The following is a 25192-nucleotide window of genomic DNA, read 5'->3' on the forward strand; positions in this document are numbered from 1 at the left end:
GGCACTACCAAAGGTGAAATCACGACGCTCACCTGACACAGCTGTGCCGACAGAAGGGAGATGACAGGAAGTGTTATTAAAGCATGCATAGCCATGCGTTTGTTAGCTACCTGTTCCCCTGATAGGGCTTCGGGCGCAGAGAACGCCCGAGGCGTGACAGGCCTGCTGTCTCGACACACACATGCATGCACTCATATAATGCGAGCACAGATGCATGTGCACAAATCCACGCGCGTGCGTGCGCGCACACACACACACACACACACACACACACACACACACACACACACACACACACACACACACACACACACACACACAAACAAATGCGTGCACACGCATGCATGCATGCTGATTACAGAGATTTACTATTTGGTCTTGGTTACACCTTATCTCTTTTTAATTAGTTTTATAGAAACATTCCCAGTAGATAGCAGTAGCCTGCTCCTTATCTGAGCATTCAAAGGGTAAGAGATCTACATAGAATATTCATGGTGTGAATTAGAGTGACACAAATTTAAGAGCATAGCAAAAACAATCAAGAGAAGGCTAAACATTACACAGGGAAATGTGGCAGCGGTAATCACATGTACCCTAACTTGTTCTTAATGGTAAGAGTGAATCACAGTGACTGGGAGTCCCACCCTTAAAACTGTCACATGTGTCTCCAATATCATTTAGCCATTCATTTATTTTGTATCGGAGGGCACTGACATAAGCGCTCTTTGCTTTAATTGTTTTAGCATCAGCTGCCATGACCCCTTAAAGGCTTTTAAGAAAACACTTAACTCCAGCACTGACTTACAGTACAATCAGGGATTGCTGTTGAAGGAGTATAAGTGGGTAGGTTATAGTTTTCAGAATCGTAAGCAAGTAGAGATGAAAACGTTTATCCTTCACCTTGGATCAAGATCTAATTGTCCCCTCAAAAAAACCTAAATGTGGTAAACAGCAGGGCTTTAGAATGTACACAGTAACTCTACATTACTGTGTATTTACATTCTGCATTTAATGCATCTAGCTGAAGCTTTTATACCGTAACATGTGTGACAGCAGAATAAGCTCCAGTTCCCGTTTCATTTTTCCTCCTAATTGAAACAAGGGTGAAATTAGAGCCACCAAAATGCTTTGTTTCAAGGATGAAACAACAAGCTAATGCTTCAACGTAAACCCATCTGTCACTGGTAAAGACATCGAGGTCACAAAATAGAAAACCTAAATGTGGATAATAGCATTTTGATTAAGCTAAATTGAATTCAACTTTGGATCGGTGTACTGTATATTGCGGAGCAAGGACAACTGCCACTGCAATGACCATAATGCATCTTTGAGGGGACTTCATAGGTGGAGTGGAGTTTTTCTCTAGACTGACTTATAGCAACACTCTATATTGTTTCCATACTTTTGTGTGGTGATGGAGTTGCATTCCTGGTAGCATATGGGAGATATTACTGTGCTGCTGGTCTTTTTGGATCAAATGGGAAGCAAAACAACAGCAGAGACAGAAGGGCACTGCAGTGCTAGAGGAATTCTGGGGGTTTTAGGGCCCAGCCAGTGGTCCGGCCAAGCTCTCATCAAATGTGTCCCTGGATAATCCTGTAACTACATAATGTATGTTTGAGTGTAATGGTAGTGGTAACATGGGGAAATAATTTGGTCATTTTCATAAGAGACAGTTTTTTTCCCTCTCTTTTCCTGATAACGTTATGCACTTTGAAATTGCAAACTGGCACAACTTTAGCAATTTGCACAAAATGCAGCTGAGGTAGTTTCAAATTGTATTATTGGTAAATAGCATTATTGGAGAGATTTTTTGCAAACTGCTGATGATTTGGCCACAAAAGAAAGTGCAATGACTAATCAAAATCTTAACAATACAGACTTTCAACGGAAGTTTAACGACAGAATAGTGAGACGTGTTTTCTTTATAAAAAATAGGAAGATGAACCAAAATGGCTTACTAAAGCATCACCTGGGAGCCCAATTTGTTTGTTACAGTCCGAACAATGAACGCCAACCTACGCAGTACGCATATCAGATTATCCCGTCATCTCAGTTTGAGTGACATCCCAAAGGCGTGTGTAGGCGCACCCCTAAACAGAGGCTCCAAAGTGAATAAGAGTATGAGGACATTATGATGTGCTGTGCCTCGTTGGCAAATGAGGGGAAAACAACGGAGACAATGACATCGTCAGAGTGGGACACACTGCAAATGTGATGACACAGCTAAAGATCAAAATCAATCGTCTCGGGTCCATTATGTTAATGAGACTAGAGTAAACAGCGGAACACACACACACACACACACACACACACACACACACACAGCTGAGGATAATCTAATGCGGCCTGCAGCAAACCACACGTCATGCGTATGTGTGTGTGTGTGTGTGTGTGAGCGTGTGTGTGTGTGTGTGTGTGTGTGTGAGCGAGTGTGCATGTACGTGCGTGTGCGTGTGGCTGCACAGTGGGGTGTTTCCCCCTAGCCCCCAGGCTGCCTGCAGCACAGAGGTAAATGATTGCATATTTATTGTGGGGAGCGAGCAGCGGTCGTCAGCGGCAGCCACAGCAGCCCTGAAGAAGCCTTGTGATTAACTGGTGGAAAGGCGAGCGTACCAGTAATCATGGCCATTATTAGCCTCATTAATCATATTTTCAAAATTGGTCGTACAACTTTCTTTCACTTATCCCCCTTTTTATCACACTCTTTTTGCCCCTTAAACCGTCCTTCTGCCACTTCAACCTGCACTTTACGCGTCGTCGGCGCAGTGGCCAGCAGCCCACGTTCACTTCCTTGGCCTTTTTCCTCGTTCCCACAGTGCACCGGGGTGTGCATGCAGCCCACGATCCCCACACATGGGCCACTCGCAGAGGGAGACAGAGTGAAGGTTAATTATGTTGAGCGTCTCTTTCCTCCTCTCTCCTCCTTCTCTTTCCTCTCTCTCTCTCTCTCCCTGCCTCCCCTCTCCCTCGTTCCCCTCACAGCATGAGGGACCAGCGCAGCTCCCTCACAAGCCACTCTTCACTCGCCTCTCATAAACAAAGAGCCCAACGCTTATGTAGAGGGAATATATTAATGGCAAGCCACGCATACCAGATCAAAATGTCCAAACGATTACAAAGTGTGATACTTTCCCTGCAAATAATGCTTTTTTGTCTTATTTCAATGGCAGTTTCCTTGTGATGCATTTGCATTTGGACAGATCTTGCAGTAAAATATTTAGCTCTAGACGCTGCAGAAGACATTGTACTATAAATAGAGGATATGATAGCAGTGAGGGAAACTATGTGAAGTTAGCACTGTAAGTAATTTAATTATCTTATATGATGTTCCAGTATCCATTTTATTTGAAAAGAGAGCAGGGCAAATCTACAAATGTAATCCCGTAATAATTAAAATAAATGTTTTCCTTGTCGAAGTATAGCGGATCAATTAAGTCTTTAATTATTACATCCTGTAATATTGTAAATACAAATTTTCTTTATTTTTTTTACCCACATGGGTAATAAACTAAATCTCTTCATCTTCACTCTCAGACAGCGTAATTATTTCTCAGGTGGTGCTTGTGCAGCACAATGAGACGATGCAGTATGGACAGTCTGAGGAGTGACGGAGAGTGATAAATGTTAGCGAAACTCTCTTGTCCTCCCACTTCCCAGACAAACCTCATAACGCAGCCCAAATGACAGGAAAGACAAAGAACCACCGCCTCTCCTCTCATTTACACATTAGGACTCATTTAGTCAACACACACGTGTACACACACACGCATGCATGCAGGCACGGATTGCACGCACGCACACAGTCAAATCCTCAGTGTTAATGTAACTCTGAAGAGTGTAAGAATTGACCCAATTTCTACATATACAGTTATTTTAACGACATTTTTACACTGCGCAATTTTTTGCATGCAGGCTCATGCGCAGATATACAGTACATCCATGCATCTACAGTACACACAGACATTGAATTGCACACATGAACAGGCATACACTGTGTTAGTGCAGATGCTAGTATATGCGTGTGCAGTTGTGTATGATACACAACTGCACACGCACTAGCATCTGCACTAACACAAACATGCACACACAAGCAAGTTTGCATGCATGCGGGTGCATGCATGCGGGTGCATGCACACGCGCGCGCGCGCACACACACACACACACACACACACACACAGGGACAAGGGCCATCACAGGAACCTAAAGATGATTAACGGCGGTCGGGACAGGCACACGCTCGGGCTGCCTCCTCTGCACTGACAAAAAATGGCATCTCACGAGGCCTCCCCCGTCTTTTGGGCGAAGATGAGACCGTCAAAATTGGTTTGCCAGCCACATTACCGGCCAATGGGGAGGCAGTAGGGAGGTGGAGGAGTTGAAAGGAGGAAGGGGATAGGGGGAGGTGTAGTTGAGGCGTTGGTTTGGGGCTGGAAACATGGAGTATACTGAAATGAAGCCATGCAGTTAGAGGGAAAGGGAAAATGGGCCAGAGAGGCTGATAAATGAAGGGATAAGTATGTTCAGTCTGGACCAACCTGGTCTCTGTAGAACAGAACACACATTTGTGGACACTATACTAAATACTGCACATTTACTTGAATACTATGATTAAAGGTATAATTCACCCCCAAAATTACATTTTGGATATCTTTTAGTTTTTCTCGCATTCCTAAGACAATTTTGATGACCACCTCCCTATGCTCTTCTTTGTGTCTCCATAGGGAGATCAAATGATTGGCAATCAAATGATTGGCTAAGGAATGCGACAAAAACAAATGCATATCCATGAATTGAAGTGGGGTGGGTGGGATGGGGTGAGTCAAGTCTTTTTCAGAGTGAGCTATCGCTTGAAGTACATTTTGCATTGCTTTGCAAGCACATGACTTTCACTTTGCTACATTTAAAATATACTGTACTTTTGACTTGTTTTAAACTTCCAAAATGTCAATGCAGCAATGCATTGATATTTAAACGAAGATGTACTTTATTTTACTTTAGCATATACTTTGTCCACCACTGATTGCAGTGATGGAAAGTCACATATACGCTTCCATCACAGGTGGTGAATAATCAAATACGTTCAGTGACTGTACTGCATCACCTTATTCTAGTCGTCTAGCTTGTTATAGACCTGCTTAAAATGTACATCTCCCTGATATAACAACGTACTTGCATTGTGCTGCGTACAGCATTGTAAAGCCAGTGAGTGAATCATGTCCAAACAATGGCAGTTACACATCTATATTCTATAATCCTTTGATATCCTGTGTGTGTGTGTGTGTGTGTGTGTGTGTGTGTGTGTGTGTGTGTGTGTGTGTGTGTGTGTGTGTGTGTGTGTGTGTGTGTGTGTGTGTGTGTGTATATAATTGTCATTGTCACATTTAAAAATATTACAAGATGAGCGTAGTTGTGAATGATGTGAATATCTTTCCATTTAGATGTGGTACTGTAGAACAGGTATGCATTCATGTTTTAGTGTCTTGTTTTAAACGGTACAGTACAGTACAGGAACTTAACTGCATGGCATTTAGCATGTCTGACTTTAACATCTTGAGACCTGTAGGTAGCCATGGCAACCTAGAGCTTATTAGCAGTGTGAAGGTGTTGTTATAGCGATGGAAGACATTGTTGCAATGGACCCGCCTACCTGAGCATCAAGTACAGCATCCCGCACCTTTCGGATTGTCATGTAACGTACACCTAATCCTGTTAGTTATCACTGCGAATGTAAATGTAAATTAACCAGATTTGCATAATATATACCCCATTCACTACAGTATTTGTACCATAGATTGTCTTTAATAATCCTGGCCTTTCTCAGCCCAAATGCCAACACATGTATCTGACCAGACACTGCCACAGAAACTGAATCACGACTCCCATATTTTAGCCATAAGCTAACGCACATATGGGTGCAACTGCACTATCAAAGGATAAAAGAACAAAGGATTTATATAGTCTTTTTGATCGAAGTCCCACAGTATGGAAGTAGTATATTTTTTTGCGCGAGCGAGCACACTCGCACACACACACACACAAATGCGCGCGCGCACATACTCTGTGTGTGCGAACAATGACAGCCACGGCCAATCGATTTGCCACGCTCGCTCTCCCCCTCGGTGCTGACGATGCTCCAGTGGACGGGCTCCTGGTTGCCTGGTTCATAGAAAAGGGTCCCTCAAATGAATGTATGTTTACCTCTTGCAGGAGAATGTCGGATAGGGAAGTAAATAATTAAAGGAGAGGGACCCTTTTTGACTGCATCAACCCTGCCACTGCTGGTAAGCTCTACAATACATTCTGACTCCATTTTATTTTTATTTTTTATTTTGTCCGTCATTCCAAGGACTGACCCTCTTCTTTATTTATTTTATTTTTAAAACACATATGTGCCCTCCCTGCATGGAAAAAGACACACAAAAACACTGGGTGTTTGCTGCTTTCTATGATTTCATTTACAGTTCTGACCCTCATATGATAGGAGTGGGGCCTTATGTGAATGGTCATTCCTGACACCAGTCATTAGTTGCTTAAAGTTGTCTTTGTGTGTTTTTTTTTTGTCACTGTGTGCTGTGGGTCTCCCTCTTTTCCTTTAGTTTGAATTGGCAGCTGTGAAATTGGAGTGGAAAATGCATCGAGTTCGGCTTGTCAGGCCCATTTCACTTCACATCCTTTGAGCATGGCTTGTATGCTAACCCCAAATAACTAACAGCATTGTGGCGTTTAGCATGGCACTTGTTACTGTACATAGCTCTGGTTTCTTTTATTTCATCGGCTGTGGCGCATTATGGTATACTACTGCTTGTCTTGTGTTTGGGGAAAGAAAAAAAGGTCTGTCTTTATTAAAGCCAGGACTACAAGGATGATATGTTCACGGTATGGGCAGTGATGCTCGATTAAGCCACCTCCAATAGGGAGCCAATGCGATAATGCTGTCAGGGCCCGGCGCTAATATGCTATCCAGTTCCCCTCGATTATCACATTACCACAGCTCGAATCAATTGATAAACTCCCATTCAATATGGTGGAGTATTTAATTGAGTCAGAGTCTATTGGATTTGAGACAGGGCTGTGCAGGGCAGACATGCTGACAGTGGTAAACACGCTAGGAGGATGCTCTCTTTCTCTCCATGTTAGCATGTTGTGCTCCAGTATACTGTACGGTCAGAAGAGCTGCAGGATAGAGTTCCTCTCAGGGTAGTTACTCCACATAATTACAGTAGTTAAAGTTACAAGCACTTCCTGGATAGTGTAACACAGTCCAATTGAGACCTACCAAACATTTTGTGTGAGACTATTTAATATATATTATATTATATGAAATAGCATGCCTGGTTTTATTTGACAGGTGCTGTTCATTCATGAAATATGATTTGTTTTTGTTGCTTGTGTGCAAATTCATGTTGCTGTCTCCAAAGACATCCAAATATAGTGCCATTGTACCTGATATACAACCATCTGACGTTCAGCTGTGTGTTTTCTCCTGACACGGCAGGCACAGCTCCAACATTAACCTGCACCGTAAACTGCTGACCAAAGAGCTGGATGACATTGTCCTCGACCCACAACTCACGCCCCTGCCCAAGGACCTGCGGGCCGAGTTCCTGGCCAAAATATATGCCGGGCACCAGCACCACCTGGGCACCAGCCTAGATGCGCTGGCTGGAGTGGGCATCGTTGGCACCGGCCTGGGAGGAATGACCAACGCCATCACTACCAAAACCACCGGACTGAACCGCGATGCCAGCTCCCCAGCAAACAACGAATACCCCCACCATCACCACCTCCACCACCCTCTTCTCAACCACCACCAAGACCTCCAGCGGCAGCAGCAGCACCAACACCTCCACCACCAACACCACCAACACCACCAACACACCAACGGTTTCTACCGAGGCCGGCCGGCAGACGACTACATGGTTCTGGACCTGAGTACCACTTCCAGCATCCAGTCCAGCGGCAGCATCCACTCCTCCCACGAGTCGGATGAGTGCAGCGACGAGGGCATCCTATTGGACGACCTGGAGGGTGAGGAGGAGGAGGGGGAGGAGGGGGGACACGGGGACGAGGACGAGGACAGTGAGGGGGAGGACTGCTCGTCCCGGCAGGCCGAGAGAGGCCGCCGGGATAAAGGAGAGGCACGGGGGGAGGGCATGGACCCATCCCCTTCGCCGGTTCTGCTCTCGTCCACCGGGGGCACCACCAACGGCAGCATTGGCGGGATCCTCTGCAACATCTGCCACAAAATGTACAGCAACAAGGGGACCCTGCGCGTGCACTACAAGACTGTGCACTTGCGTGAGATGCACAAGTGCAAGATCCCGGGCTGCAACATGGTGTTCAGCTCCGTGCGAAGCCGCAACCGGCACTCGCAGAACCCCAACCTCCACAAAAACATGCCCTTCTCCTCTGTCATAGACTGAGAGAATGACGTTTAGCTCTATCCCTTCCGCTCAGTCTGACTGCTGGCCCCTCACCATCCCCCTCCTCCTCCTCCTCCTCTTCAGATCAGATCTTGACTCCATCCCCTCCCAGGGTCATCAAATACAAGCTTAAATGCGTGTATGCCTACTACCCGTCCCCTATTAAAGTCATTGTTCCACATTTCTAAAACCCCCCTTAAAATCCAATGACTATAATGTTTCCAAACAAACAAAAAAAACTGAGCATTGTGACTTTTGACTTTTCCTTCTTTGGAAGAATAGGATAAGACACTTGATGTGCGTGGAGTAGGCTACCCTTTATTCCAAAAGTAAAAAAAGAAATGACTCCACCATTTTTTTCCTCCATATACCCACTTCTTCTTCCCCTCATTCCTTTAACACTTCTCTCCAGTTTTGTTTCAATGTCCCATCTCCAAAGAATCTATTCAAAATCTTATTTGTGACTTTGCCTGCGAAATTGATAATGTTGAAGAAAAAAATGAGAAAAACGTTAAACTCTTCTTGTTGTATTTGTGTAATGATAGCTTTTAAAGGAACCCCACCCCCTTTACCAGAGCATGACAAGTTCATTTGTAAATAATGTCCCAAGAGGCTTTTTGGTGTATAACAGTTGTATTGATGGTCGTTCGCTTCTAATTTCTGTTCCCCCTCCCCCCTCTCTCTCTCTCTCTCTCTCGTTATTGTTTTTATGTTACAGTAAAGTACAATACTTCCAGCTATAGGCAAGAAAGAGGTAGCATCTTAACTAGCTTGACTCATTTCTGTTGGCCTCAAAGACACATTTAAAACCGAGGCAGTAGGATGAAAAAAATTAAAAAGAATATCATGTGACTTGTTTTATCTACTTGTTAGATATTCAGAGGTTGCCGGCATGCTTTTTTTGGCTCCTACAACTGATATAATTTTCCATTTCTGCTTTGATTGATTTTTCGTTTCCTTTTTTTCCGTTTATGTTAATTAGCTTTAGTATACCAATTCAGTTTTTTGCACTTTTGCATCTATACAAGGGGATGTGTAATATTATTATTAACAAGGACTTTTTGCAGTGGTGAGTTTTGGTGCTGTTTGGGGGAGTCATTGAAGGCTAACACGCCAAGGGAGATGACAGTATGTTCAACATCCCTGTGCCAGGTTCTTTCCTCTTTTATTTTGCACGTGCTTAGTTCTTTTTCAAATGCTATGTCCTCACAATGGAAAACACACGTAGCCGTCTTGAACACAAAAAACAAGATCTCACCCCATGCTCAAGCGCCTGCCAGCCCCACCCCTCCCCCCATTCCGAGTCAAGTGTCTCCGAGTTCAACATACTTTTATTCCTTCAGAACGGATCCCGTGCGTGACTGAATATGAACTGCTGTTTTCTATGAACACAACATTTCGTTTTGCTGTGCTAAGGAATCTATTCTCTGTTGTCCCTTTTGTTTAAAGGAGTAACTCCTGTGTGGCTACCAGGTACCATCACCGTAATTAGCTCAAAAAGGTTCAGTGGCGAGAACCTTTCTACTGCATGTACTTATTGTGACACGGTCGCACCGCGGCTTATCAATGCAAGAGCCGGCGATTGTTTTTTTTATGTTCTTTGACATACTCCAAGTAAAGAAATGGGCGTCTTAATGATTTGAAAAAAGAAAAAAAGAAAAAAAAGAGGATGTAAGAAAAAAAGGTGGGAAATATAAAGATGAAAAGAAAATAGTCCTTCAACTGTGACCAAAACAAGCATTCACTTAAAAAATGAAAAAAGTCCTCCAGTATAAGGTTGTACTGTAATTATAGCCCTATTGGATTGATATGATGCACTTGAGTCTTAAATCTTTTGTTGCTGTGATATTTTAGGGTATCGGTTTCCGTTGCTGGGTTGTCAACAACCAGTGTGCTCTGTGAAAAGAACAAACTATTTCTTTGGCTATCATTTTGAAGCCATTTCAAATTGTGTTCATAACTAAATCTTAAGGTACAAGTATTTCCAGTAACTGGGCAAAGTAGCTAGAGGGGAAAGGGGGTATTTATTGAAGGGTGATGTTATCCTTACATTTGCTTTATTGTTTCCTTTTCTTTTTCTTTAATGGCCCAGAATGAGAAAACCTTTTGTAAAAAGGATTTTTTTTTAAACACAGAATGATTGTTCCTTATTTTGGTTATCCAGTGTGTTATGCCTGATTTCTGCTTTGTTGCACGCGTGTGACACAATGTACAACTAAGTATACAAAATCAGGCTTTATAGCAAAGGCATGTGCTCCTCTTTTCTCAGCTCAGAGAGGATGGGAAGAAACGTGTGCAGTGTTACGTGGTGTGCTGTGTACAGTGTTCAAATCCAAACCACTTATATTCATGACAGTATTGCAAAATCCCATTTCTACCTTTTAATTGTCTTAAGCCATTTAGTGCAAGTATTCTCTCTCTCTGTCTCTCTGTGTGTGTGTGTGTGTGTGTGTGTGTGTGTGTGTGTGTGTGTGTGTGTGTGTGTGTGTGTGTGTGTGTGTGTGTGTGTGACCCACACAGCAACCACCTGCGCTGTTATGCTGTAACCCATCATTGAGTATCATCATCTTTGTTGTTGTTTTGACGCTCTGCCTACACGGCAATGAGCAGCTTAAAGGAAGGGAGAGAGAGAGAGAGAGAGAGAGAGAGAGAGAGAGAAAGAAAGACAGAGTGCATAGACATAGGTGAGAGAGAGAGAGAGAGAGAGAGAGAGAGAGAGAGAAAGTGATGGAAAGGTTGCAGAGGTGGAGGGCTGACTACGGAAGAAGGAATGACAGGGAGCATCATTAAAAATGTGCTTCTTCTTCTCCTTTACCTGGAGGCGTCCCTGCCGCTCCACCTCTCATCTGTCTAATAACTCACTTGTCACTTTGTAACGCTGCCAGACGCCCCAGCTGCTGACAAGAATGTGACAACGGCAGGAAAGACAAAGAGAGAGATAGAGAGAGAGCAAATTCAGCTTTAACACTGTACAATGCACTGTGGCTCAATTCGTTTAAATTCATTTTAACCACTTAAACCCGGTGTACTTTGTATACGTCAATAATGAAAATAGCCAATCGACCAGCTATACTTCATTGAATTGTTTACTATTCCCATTATGACATGCACAGTATAGGGATGCTAGGTTTAATTCATTATGACATGCACAGTATAGGGATGCTAGGTTTAATTCATTATGACATACACAGTATAGGGATGCTAGGTTTAATTCATTATGACATACACAGTATAGGGATGCTAGGTTTAATTCACTTGCCAGTCGCCTCTTATCCAATTCAGTTCAGTTTCAACTCTTGGGTCCTGTTCCCCTGTCCCCATCCCCCCCACCCACCCCCTTTCCCTCGTTCTCAATTTGTCAGAGCGCAGTCAGTCATCTAACATCGCCTTCTTTTTTCCTTCCACCCGCCAGTCACTCACTGGCTCCCCCGTCCCCCAGCAGCGGGACTGGGTCCTATAGGGACACCCACTAATAGTGTATGCTTAAGTTCACTGGACGGCCATGGCGTACGAAGAAGGGATGGGGTAATTGCCTGTTTATCCCAAGTGAAGGGAAAATTGAGTACAGGAACCCCTGTCTGTTCCCAGAGGACTGAGCTTCACTGAGCCGCTAGCTGCCTCATTCACTCACTACATAGTAGCACCCCCTACCACTCATTCTCTCTCTCTCTCTCTCTCTCTCTCTCTCTCTCTCTCTGCCACACACACACACACACACACACACACACACGCACGCACACATTGTGGAGTGCTACTACTCTAGGATACATGCTGACAGCTGTCTCTCTTTCTCTCTCTCTCTCTCTGTGTCTCTCTTTCTCTCTCTGTGTCTCTCTCTAAAACAAAAACACAATGGGAGCACACTCAGATACATATTCACACACACACACACGCGCGCACACACGCACACACAAACACATGCACACACTATCCCACTTACAGGCCAGAGGGATGACAGCAACAAGATGACTTGTTAACCTCTGGTGATGGAGCGGACAGGGGCAGAGGCAAGATGGAGCGCGATTGCCCCGCAGGAAATGAAACTCCCCATCTAGTATGAACTATTATAGCCCAGCCACTATGGAGCGGACTAACATTTCATTAGGGAGGAACTCGCATTGACTCAAAATGGTGTCAGACAAAGTCCCGACTTCCCCTGAAACAACAGCTAACCCTATTCCCCATGCGTTTAACGGCTAATACTGTGACAGCAATGTTTAAAAAGCCTAACGATGAAAACGCATTATAAAGACGCTAGACGAGCACATGTTTATATAAAACATGTCTTTATAATCATGCTCTGAGCTGCGGAAACAGAAGTATTAACCACTTTAACCCTGCCGTCCCCTTTTTGGCCATGTCATTACAGTATGCAAACAACACGTCATGATGTGGCAAACTGTCGATTGGCTATTTTCAAAGATTTTCTTTAAAATAACATTCCTAGTCCAGGGTTGTCTTTAGAACAAGTAGATCAAGCCTCATCTCTGTGATCCAAGACCTCTCTCTATATTTGTGCAGAATGGTGCATGAGGTATAAAAGATGATCTTACAACTGCCACCTCTCATCTGTCTGTCTGTCTGTGTATATACCAGCATAACCATCAGAGCTGCATGCTCTAAGGGATTGTTAATGAGCTAAGAAAACTGCCCCAACACGCAAAAGACTGTCCAGCAGCCATTGAGAGAGAGAGAGAGTGAGAGTGAGAGAGATGGAGTCAAGCTGCTTTGCAGCAGTCGCTTAACAAAGCAGGGGAAGAAGACAGGGAGGGAGAGAGAGAGGGGGAGAGAGAGAGAGAGAGAGGGAGAGAGAGAGAGAGAGAGAGAGAGAGAGAGAGGGAGAGGCTAGAGAGCAGTCAGAGCCAGGGCTCCCCGGGACTCTGAGCCAGGGTCTGCTTCTTGTTGATTGCCTGCTGGAGAGCAGATCAAGCCACCGCTCACATTTCGACTCCTCACTGCTGCTCCCCTCTGAGAAATGACCGTCAATGTTCTTCTCTCCACCCAGAGAGAGAGAGAGAGAGAGAGAGAGAGAGAAGGGAGGGGGGCCTTATCCAATCTCCCTCTTCTTCCCCACACGTCCACAGCCAGCCACATGTACGGGTCCAGAGGGTACCTTAGTGACCAGCCTACTGGGACCATTACAGTCTCCCTGGGTCTCCCCAGGGGCCCCTCATTGGTCCATTCAGCCGAGGAAACCCTTTAATATTTCATTAAGCATCAATTGAAGAGTTTCGGGGCCAAAATGAGCTATCATACCATTTTGAACCATCTTTCAGATTAAAAAGAAATATTGCTGGCGTGGAGGTCAACCGTGTTATGGGGTTACTTTCTGGGCATTCTGATAGTCTAGAGTAGACACACGCACGCACGCGCGCACACACACACGCACGCACACACACACACACACACACACACACACACACACACACACACACACACACACACACACACACACACACACACACACAGGCTTCTGTCCCAATAACAATTTTAGGCTTTGGTCCAGCGTGAAAGTTATCAACCTACATGTATTATGGTTTTAACAGGGAGGGAGGGAGGTGACATTAAATGCATGCTCTCTGGTCAAGGTAATTCATGGAACAAAATGGGATGAAAATGTTAAGTGGTATAGCATAATAAATATATATAATGATGGATTTGTATAGCTGCTTCAGTCTTAAGTATTTTGTGATGTGTTACAGAGGATTAACCCTCGTAAAATTTTGAAACTGGAAACTATGACATGTCAACAATGCTGAAAAAGGAAAAGAAACACTTCTTTCACATTACTACAAAGTCAAAAGGTTTAAAAACGTAAATGTTTCCCATCACACAATTGCCATATTTTTATAGTCTTACCATTAAGTATAAAATAAGCTTGAAGATTTGTGAATAAAACATTATTTTTAGTTTGTTCTCTTTTCTTTCCAATTGTGTTTTCATGTATCTGAATGCATTTGTGGTTTTGTGTTAGTGGAACACCCATGGCACCACGTCCACACTTGACAGCCCTGTTTTTGCTAGCATAGCATGGCTTCCGCACACGATCAGAACAGAGCACAGGAGCTTGCGTCACTTTGATTTCATAATGGTGATTTTGGTCGGTAGCCTCATGAATACTGTATGTAACCTGAACAGGTTTTTCCCATTTGCAGTGAGGAAGAAAAAAATGGTCCTTGTTTTCTTATTTTATTTTAGTGTTGTTTTAGTTTTTTTGCTTTCCTTGTATTTGTATTTGTTTCTGTATCATAACTGTCTATGGTTTTTGCATAAAATGCATAAGGGTTTTGGGATGTAAATGGAATTTTATTCATATTTTGTCCAAATACCTCTTGTAATTTGTATCAGAATTCTTGTACAATTTTTATATTAAAGATTTATCAGTCACTGGCAAGTCGACATCACATTACTTCAACTGAGCATGAACAAGGGTAGAGCGAGGGTGGGGGCATGAAACATAAAAACTATGTGCAGTTGAAGTGGAGTAGCCTGAAGGGAGGCCATTTTCTGTGAAGTGAGAGATTTTTACTGAGAGGCACGGGGACAATATGTCAATCAAGCCGTTTTAACGAGACAACGCGATTTCAGCAGGTTTTCACTGGCCTCTTTTAATTAGCCCATGATAAAAATCATTTGGGAAAAGGCTATCTTGACCAATTAGTGGACGATTAGATTAATAGAGTCATTGAAAGATGTACTGGCACGATGAGTGCTAGTTGCTGGTGCTAGCAAATTAGTGAGGGGGTCACTCGAGGAGGGAATGTCTGAGCAGTGCACCTTTGTCTGCTCATATGCTGAGGTTTAATAAAACAGGCCTTTGTAAGGTGCCAGAAATGTGTCTGTTAAATGCTCAACCGTTTACATTTTAGGTGTTTAGTCCAGGCTATTATCTAGAGCCACTTAAAATGAGTGCAGCAGTAGAACAAGACTCGGTTCATGATATATCACTGTTCCTGTGTGGAGTAATTTGACTGGACAAGAGGTATTCAATGACTGCAGGCAGTACAACAGCACTAACACTTTTTACTATAACGTGTCACTCTTCAGGCTACAGCCTGTGATTTATACACAGTCAGGGCTGACAGTTTATATGGTCTATAATGTTATAATGTTGCCTTATACTATATAGCAACATTTTTGTTGCTGGTGTTTCCTGAAGGAAATTTGTCTTATTTCATAGTTTATGGTAGAACTGTTACTTAAAGGTATAATGACATTATTTTTAACAACATTTAAGATTTCTTTGTTATGTCATTCAGTTCAAAGTGTAGCCTAATAAAAGGTTTTAACAGAAAAATCCACTCCAGTATGCCATGCCAGGTGTTTTTCTCTCTGGTTCTAAAGCTTATGCAGATGCAATGGAAAAACACCTGCATGATTTTAGCCAGCAGATGGCACTTTGCCTGTCAATCATCGACCCTGCTCGGCTACCACATCAAACCCTGTACACTCAAGACACGCTCCATATATGGCCAATACAGAATTCATTCCATATGTTGATCTGATCCCCCATGCCAAAGCACCAGCACTCACCCAGCAGTCTGCTGTCACCTGTAGGCGGATGTGCTTCTCACCCTCAGGCGTCTTACTGGTATTAAGTGTTACCACGTAACTAATAGTAAGGAGTAGCTACATGTATTAGGGCTATGATAGAAACATATTTGAGGGGAATATTTCTAATATAGGATAAAGACCATTATGTTTGCCCTATAGCACAATAATGGTTTTAAATGTATTCAATCTATTCCAAAACTGGCTGGCAGGGCACTGCGTCAGGCAACCAGAACTAGAGGCTGGCAGGGCACTGCGTCAGGCACCCAGAACTAGAGGCTGTCAGGGCACTGCGTCAGGCACCCAGAACTAGAGGCTGGCAGGGCACTGTGTCAGGCACCCAGAACTAGAGGCTGGCAGGGCACTGTGTCAGGCACCCAGAACTAGAGGCTGGCAGGGCACTGTCAGGCACCCAGAACTAGAGGCTGGCAGGACACTGTGTCAGGCACCCAGAACTAGAGGCTGGCAGGGCACTGCGTCAGACACCCAGAACTAGAGGCTGGCAGGGCACTGTGTCAGGCACCCAGAACTAGAGGCTGGCAGGGCACTGCGTCAGGCACCCAGAACTAGAGGCGGGCAGGACACTGCGTCAGGCACGCAGAACTAGAGGCTGGCAGGGCACTGCGTCAGGCACCCAGAACTAGAGGCTGGCAGGGCACTGCGTCAGGCACCCAGAACTAGAGGCTGGCAGGGCACTGCGTCAGGCACCCAGAACTAGAGGCTGGCAGGGCACTGTGTCAGGCACCCAGAACTAGAGGCTGGCAGGGCACTGTGTCAGGCACCCAGAACTAGAGGCTGGCAGGGCACTGCGTCAGGCACCCAGAACTGGTGGGGAGACAACTGACACTGTGGGAGCCAGCCCAAGTTGAACAACTGCATTGCATTTAAACAATTTAATATTTCACCCATAGTTGGTTGAAATCGGTTGATTTAAACTAGTTACTGTAAAAAGCTATTTTCCTCTCAGCTTAAAGCTGGGCACGTCACAGCTTTGTTTACTGTAATTGTTGTAATTTTGTTTAGTTTTTTCACTTCACCGCATCACAGTCACACGATGCTTGTAAGTATTCAACTAAACTTTCACTCCTCTCAACTAAGCTGCATTTCCATATCAGGCCTTACTGGGTCACTTGGAATGTCAAATTCACGTGTTCTAAGTTTGAAAACAGTCCCCACACTGAGGGGACTCCATACATAAACACATCTGTCTGTTGAAATTAATGAGAGGCCAGTTACACAACTGCAAATCAATCAGGGGGGCAACAGAAACAATTGATCAAAGATCAATGACAATTATACTGCAACGTTGATAGTTGAGAATAGGTTTACATAGACATTCTTATCACCATGCCGGTCATGAACCAATACAACCACCCATGCTGTCACAACAACTCACACAACCTACTGTTATCAGTCTTCAATTGAAAATAAACCTTGATGGCTGTTAATGTCAAAGTCCAAAACCTCTAGCTCGACCAAAAGGAAATAGTAAATTCACTCATAGGATTATTGAAGTTATCAAGAGCCACATGACATTACAACTCACATACCTTCAACGGCAGACACAACACAACATACACACTGTAGTGTAGATTCACATCAGCATTCAGTTCCAGAGCCAGAAACAGCTGAACATGTTTCATTGCCACCCAGTCATTGGGTCCCAAAACGACAGCTTGAATCACACTAGCATACACACAGCATATACCAGGGGTAGGCAACCTTAGGCACCAGTGCCAACATTGGCACAAAGGAGGGTGATCACTGGCACACTGGCAATTGTGTGAGAGAGTATTTTTGGTTTTAAATAAACTATTTAAAAAAATGCAGTCAAATAAATGAAGTCCCTCACATTTGTGTGTAAATTTCATCCTGCATTCTACATTCATTAAAACTGAACTCTGTTATTGCCCTGACTAATGATCATTATAACAACGTGAAAGACATTTTTAAAAAGGAGGGAAAACTTTATATTTGTGGACAAGCAAAATATGATTTTTTCATGTGGTGTCATTAAAATTAATTAATGTTGATATGGCACAATGACAATCTAGAAAATAAAAACATGGCTAGAGGCTGGCAGGGCACTGCGTCAGGCACCCAGAACTGGTGGGGAGACAACTGACACTGTGGGAGCCAGCCCAAGTTGAACAACTGCATTGCATTTAAACAATTTAATATTTCACCCATAGTTGGTTGAAATCGGTTGATTTAAACTAGTTACTGTAAAAAGCTATTTTCCTCTCAGCTTAAAGCTGGGCACGTCACAGCTTTGTTTACTGTAATTGTTGTAATTTTGTTTAGTTTTTTCACTTCACCGCATCACAGTCACACGATGCTTGTAAGTATTCAACTAAACTTTCACTCCTCTCAACTAAGCTGCATTTCCATATCAGGCCTTACTGGGTCACTTGGAATGTCAAATTCACGTGTTCTAAGTTTGAAAACAGTCCCCACACTGAGGGGACTCCATACATAAACACATCTGTCTGTTGAAATTAATGAGAGGCCAGTTACACAACTGCAAATCAATCAGGGGGGCAACAGAAACAATTGATCAAAGATCAATGACAATTATACTGCAACGTTGATAGTTGAGAATAGGTTTACATAGACATTATTCACCATGCCGGTCATGAACCAATACAACCACCCATGCTGTCACAACAACTCACAACAAACCTCAGCAACCACAACACACATAACCTACTGTTTATCAGTCTTCAATTGAAAATTAACCTTTACCAATTGTTGGCTGTAAATGTCAAAGCCCAAAACCTCAAGCTCGAACCAAAAGGAAATAGCAAATTCACTCCTAGGATTATTATTGTAGTTATCAAGAGCCACATACACATAATATGTTACAACTCACATACCTTGCAACGGCAGATACAACACAACATACACACATCAGCATTCAGTTCCAGAGCCAGAAACTGAACATCACTGAACATATTTGTTCCAATGACCCATTCATTGGGTCCCAAAATGACAACAATCGCACACCAGCTTGAATCACACTAGTATACAGTACACACAGCATGCAACACCAGCAGCAGCAGCAAAGAAGAAAACACATACAAAAGATCCTACCTAGGCTTACATAGACATTATCTATATCACCATGCCGGTCATGAACCAATACAGCCTCGTTCTCACATGAACCTCAGCAACCACAACACAACACACATAACCTACTGTTATCAGTCTTCAATTGAAAATAAACCTTGATGGCTGTTAATGTCAAAGTCCAAAACCTCTAGCTCGACCAAAAGGAAATAGCAAATTCACTCATAGGATTATTGAAGTTATCAAGAGCCACATGACATTACAACTCACATACCTTCAACGGCAGACACAACACAACATACACACTGTAGTGTAGATTCACATCAGCATTCAGTTCCAGAGCCAGAAACAGCTGAACATGTTTCATTGCCACCCAGTCATTGGGTCCCAAAACGACAGCTTGAATCACACTAGCATACACACAGCATATACCAGGGGTAGGCAACCTTAGGCACCAGTGCCAACATTGGCACAAAGGAGGGTGATCACTGGCACACTGGCAATTGTGTGAGAGAGTATTTTTGGTTTTAAATAAACTATTTAAAAAAATGCAGTCAAATAAATGAAGTCCCTCACATTTGTGTGTAAATTTCATCCTGCATTCTACATTCATTAAAACTGAACTCTGTTATTGCCCTGACTAATGATCATTATAACAATGTGAAAGACATTTTTAAAAAGAAGGGAAAACTTTATATTTGTGGACAAGCAAAATATGATTTTTTCATGTGGTGTCATTAAAATTAATTAATGTTGATATGGCACAATGACAATCTAGAAAATAAAAACATGGCACTTCATTAAAAAAAGGTTGCAGACCCCTAGCATATACAACACCAGAAGCAGCAGCAAAGAAGCAATGTTAACCGAAGTTCCTTACTTTGAGCCGTCTTCTACTTTACTTCACCAGCCTCATTCTCCTGGCTGCCATCTTGACTTCACCAGCCTCATTCTCCTGGCTGCCATCTTGACTTCACCAGCCTCATTCTCCTGGCTGTCATCTTGACTTCACCAGCCTCATTCTGTGTTTGTGTGTGTGTGGGTGGGTGTGTGTGTGTGTGTGTGGGGCTGCCATCTTGTCACTCAGACTCGGCCTTGGATGTTTAGCATACTGCACATACACAGGGATATAGGGTCCAGCATTCACAGCTTGTCACAGGAGAATGGACTCGGGGCTGAGAAGAAGCTGAACTTGAGGGTCACCCTGGCTCGTATACCTGTGGAGCAGGTTGAGAGAGACACCATAAGCTTGGAGTATAGAAGTGTGATAATGCTGGCTGCTGGCCGGAGGCTCCAGGGAGTACACATGTCCACAAGTAGCCTACATTCTAGGCATTTTATTTACCTTAAAGTGCAGTGCAATTACAAAAAATAAATATTACTGGCCAAAAAGTAAAACGTTCCAAAAACAAAATGAACACAAAAGTTAACTATAGCCTACTAAAGAAACAAGCAGGAACTGCTTTTCCCTAGCTTGCAGTTCTCCCATGTTGTCTCTTACTAGCCTCAAGTGAGACTGAACTTCCCTGCTTCCCCCCTGCTCTTAACCAGGTGGGGCAAACCATCCACTAATTAGTAAGTGGAAAATAATCAACTCAACCACACGGCTATCTAAGGCCTACGATTAATTCTTCCACATTACTATATTTTTAGAGGAATATACATTCAACTACATTTCACAGGCCTAATTAATTTACAGAGCCTGACATAAATACCAAACATAATACAAACAAACACCCCTCCTCCTCTACAGTGCTTGGTACCCTCCAATCTAGGGGGAGTGCCAGCACTGCAAAGGAGAGGAAGGTGACAAACAATTCAACTTCAGTGTCAATATATAGAAACTCCTTCAATCAATGTGTCCAAAGGGCACGGGCTGGCCTGGCCCATGACAAGACGTTTGAAGGTGCGTTCAAACATGAAGATATATATGTTTACAGTCGCTTCACTTTGGTCGCGCAGGTCAGTGTTGGTAAAGAATAAATAATTAAACTCTGTCGAGTGGTGGATTAGATTATTGATATAACAGATAAAAGGTACACGGAATTTAACTTCATTTGGGAGAGTAACCAAATGGACCCACTCATTCTATTTTGTACTTCGAAACACCTACAGCCGAGCTAGAAAACACCAAAGACGGCTCGGATCAATATCTTTAACATAATTCCTGCAACTATATAATTTATGAGCAGCATAAGTATAAGTAAGGTACCTCTGGTTGCTTTGAATGTCACGGTGTGTCAGGTGACAACCCAGAAGCAGAAACAAGCAGGCAAACTGATTCAGTCCAATGATTTATTAACACAAAACCTCACAATGCCAATGCATGTAGCAGGTCATAACGCAGACATCAGGAAACACAGTAACATAAACTATATTTTGGCATATTTAGGGAAGACTGGACACAGGGAGGTTTAAATACACAAAGACTAACTAGACACAGGTGCGTACATAACTACAATCAACACATCATTGGCTGAGACTAAACAGGACACAGGTGAAATACAATTGCAATGCATACAGGTGAGACAAGGCAGGTAACAACAAATGGAGCAGACAGGAAACACTAGGACATCACTACATAATAAAAGTGTGTAAGAACAGACTGATATCATGACATTGAAGGCCAGCATCAGAGTTTTGTTTGTTTAGTTTTGTGTTTTTATAGAACATGCATCCTCTAAGCAGGTAACTTATGTCATGTGCTTCCCGTGCTAATGGGCACCGATTTTAATCATCACAAATCTTTTGAAAAGTAACACTGACTTTATAAACTGTGTGTGTGCATGCTTGCGTGCGTGCGTGTGTGCGTGCGCTATACAAATACAAACAGGCAAATGTGTTGGCTGAGCCTGATTGAGCACCACTTTTGGATGCAAATCCATTCCAATTCATGCCAAACGTACTGTAAATGACAAAGAAAGAAAGGAAAAAAAAGAGAGAATAAAATAAGTTCCACAAAACTTGTTGTCATTTGACTTCATGGGTGAATTTTGACATTGACAGTCAGCTCCCCCTCGGTTGAAAGAGAGGGAACAAACCAGAGATCAGGGTGAGCCGTGGTGTTAGTTAGGGTCAGGGAGGACTTTGACATACTGTAACTATTCCCAATGTGCTCATCACTGATTTTCAAGTGTGTTTTTCCCCACAAGAAAATGTTTCATCTCTGTAAGCAGAGTCTATACTGTACCTCTGCCTTTGAAACAACATTCACCTTGACCTCAAAACTCTGACATCCTGATATATCCCATCTACTCAAAGACTGTTATTCAAAGCAAACACAGAATACCAATATCAAACAACGCATGAGTAATGTAAGAAAAAATATTAAAATGTCTGACAGAAAAACATCACCAACCCCAACCTATATTCACCAATATTAAACAAAATCTCCAGATGGCAGTTTCAATCGGCTCAATTAACGTGATCATTAATCAGAAACATGCCAATGACAATGAGGATGACACAAAGGGCAGACATTGTTACAGTGTCAGCGAACAGAACAAGGGATCGTCTTGGAGGAAGTGACCCACGTGTGCTGACATCATTTGCCACGATGGAGGGATGGAGGGATGGAAGGGTCATGTTACAAATTGACACGATCTTCGAGCGGTGATGCGATGTCATGTTTAGTCTGGTAACCAACAGGAACATAATGCCTCCTCCTTCTCCTCCTCCCGCTAAAAGTGAAGGAGCGACAGGCGGGGAGGAGGCGTGGGGTGGTGACATGGGGCCTTATTGACCTTGAATTAGACGGCATTTCTCTTTGTCACATGCCAGTTTCTTATCTATCTGCCTCCTCGGAATACCCCCCCCCCCCCCCACCCAAAATAAAAATATCCATTGTTTTCAATAACATCTACCGCCCATGTGCATGCACGTGTCACACACACGCACGCGCACACGCGCACACACACACACACACACACACACACACACACACACACACACATCATGTCAGAATAATAGACCTGGATGGTATTGATTACTCGGTGGGAGTATAGTCAGAGATGCCCCCCTTCCCATTCCCCACTGCATACAGATACCCTTCACCACCCATCTCACATGCACGCACACACGCACGCACAGGCCACACACACACAAACAGCAGCTCTCCCTCTGTGACAGGCGTCCCACCAGGGAGCATGGCTGGTCTGAGCGGAGAGCAGTCTGACCTGTCTGTGCTACATAACTAAAGCCTTGTTCCTGACGGCCGGCAGGGCCATCGATTGACCTGACGAACACACACGGGCCCTCGTGTGACCTTTGAGAGGGAGACAGACAGCAGAGTCTGCGGGTGTGCGGCGAGTGTGCGTGAGAGAGAGAGAGAGAGAGAGAGAGAGAGAGAGAGAGAGAGGACAGACAAAGTCTTGGGAGACTCTTGTTGTGTCTGGAGACTGTGGACAGGAAGGTGTTGTTTGGGACAGAGCCTGAGAGTGCATAACATTGGGTAGATTTTAACAGCGTATGCAGGAGGCTATAGCTGGGTCAGGACAGTCTGTTTGTCTGAGTCTGTGTCTGTGTGTTTGTCCAGAGCTAATATCATAAACCGCTGGACCAACCAGTGCCAAACCTTGTATACACATGTACTGCCACGTAGGCCAACGTAATGCAACGTAGGCCAACATTTAGTACACATGTTTTATATTTTCTGAAATATGTAACTTTAAATTGCACAATTCCTATGGTGTTTACCTGTCTTGTATGGTGCTTTATATGGTGCTTTCCTGTCTTCTAATATTTGGCACCAGCTTTGCCATCTTTGCACACAGTGTGTGTGTGTGTGTGTGTGTGTGTGTGTGTGTGTGTGTGTGTGTGTGTGTGTGTGTGTGTGTGTGTGTGTGTGTGTGTGTGTGTGTGTGTGTGTGTGTGTGTGCGAGAGAGAGAGAGAGAGAGAGAGAGAGAGAGAGAGCTGCCAATTCAGCAGGTCAGTGTCTTTCTGGAGGGCTCTTTAAAGAAGTAGTTTATCAAGAGTGACACATGTGAGGGTGAAACATGTGCCACCGGGAGCCACTAAGGGCCAGACACCCACTTCAGTGGCCATACTGTGTGTGTGTGTGTGTGTGTGTGTGTGTGTGTGTGTGTGTGTGTGTGTGTGTGTGTGTGTGTGTGTGTGTGCGTGCATGCGTGCGTGCGTGCGTGCGTGCGTGGACGCGCGACGCGCGTGTGTGCGGTAGAGATTCAGTTTCAGCTATGTTCAACTAATGGATAACAGCTTGGATGTGATTCCTGTTTTTAGTTCATAGGACATATAAAATGAATTATAAATACCATGGTTAATGCACCCGCGCACGCACACACACGCACACACGCACACACACATACACACTAAAATCCTTCACAGCACAGTCACTGCATGGCAAGAAGCAATCAATGTTCATTGAGGGCTAATTGATTCTAATTGCACACTATAATTAGGGAGAAAATTACCAGAATGTGGAGGGAAAGAGCAGAAAGGCTTTCATGTGCCACTGCTGCACCAATTCATCAATACAGCCACATCTCCATGTTTACTTTAATGTCCCTACTGTTAGAGAATTATTTATATGTCCCGCTTCTATCAGCTCAGATGCTCTCAGAATGTAGAAAAAAACCTTTTTCTACCCCTCTCCTTTGTCTCTCCTAGACAGCGAAATTATCAGAGTTAATTTCAGTCTGTCCGTGGGTGTAATAATGGACCGGTACAAACCATCGCACACTCTTGGAGATCCTCCTTGGTCAGTTTCTCTCACAGTTAAATTGTCACAGAGGACTTTGTAGTTTCATCATTATTTCGTATAGTGGATTTGCCAACCAAGCACTTTTGACGTTTCTAGGATGTCAGGACAACATGAATCTGACCCGCGGTCTCATTGCGTGTATAGCTGTCGATCTAGGAGCTGACGGTCATTATGCTATATTGCTCTCCTACAATCCACCATGTGGGAAGAGTGCCAGCTAACATGCCTTAAACATAAAAAATGGGGCTAGAAAGGTAGAACACATAATTACGTATAAAAGAGAGGGAATAGATAAGCACGAGCAGAGGCGGCAATAAATCTTAGTCAAGTGCTGGGGAGGTGTGAAGGGGACCAGGCAGACGGGTGACTCCTGATTCCTTACAAAAACTCATCTGTGGTAACATGAGCCCGGGCCAGGATGGACCG

At 43.7% G+C, this 25192-nt stretch overlaps 1 protein-coding gene across 1 annotated transcript in view; it reads left to right on the forward strand.

The window, feature by feature from the left end:
* The window catches only part of bnc2 (basonuclin zinc finger protein 2), a 144026-nt gene extending 129213 nt beyond the window's left edge, over positions 1 to 14813 (forward strand). The window contains 1 exon segment of the mRNA XM_080759588.1: positions 7499 to 14813. Coding sequence (XP_080615714.1) covers positions 7499 to 8426 — 928 coding nt within the window. The 3' untranslated portion in view covers positions 8427 to 14813.
* Positions 14814 to 25192: the final 10379 nt, after the last annotated feature.

The sequence above is a fragment of the Protomyctophum bolini genome (assembly GCF_963924005.1).
Source record: "Protomyctophum bolini genome assembly, chromosome: 3".
Classification (NCBI taxonomy): domain Eukaryota; kingdom Metazoa; phylum Chordata; class Actinopteri; order Myctophiformes; family Myctophidae; genus Protomyctophum; species Protomyctophum bolini.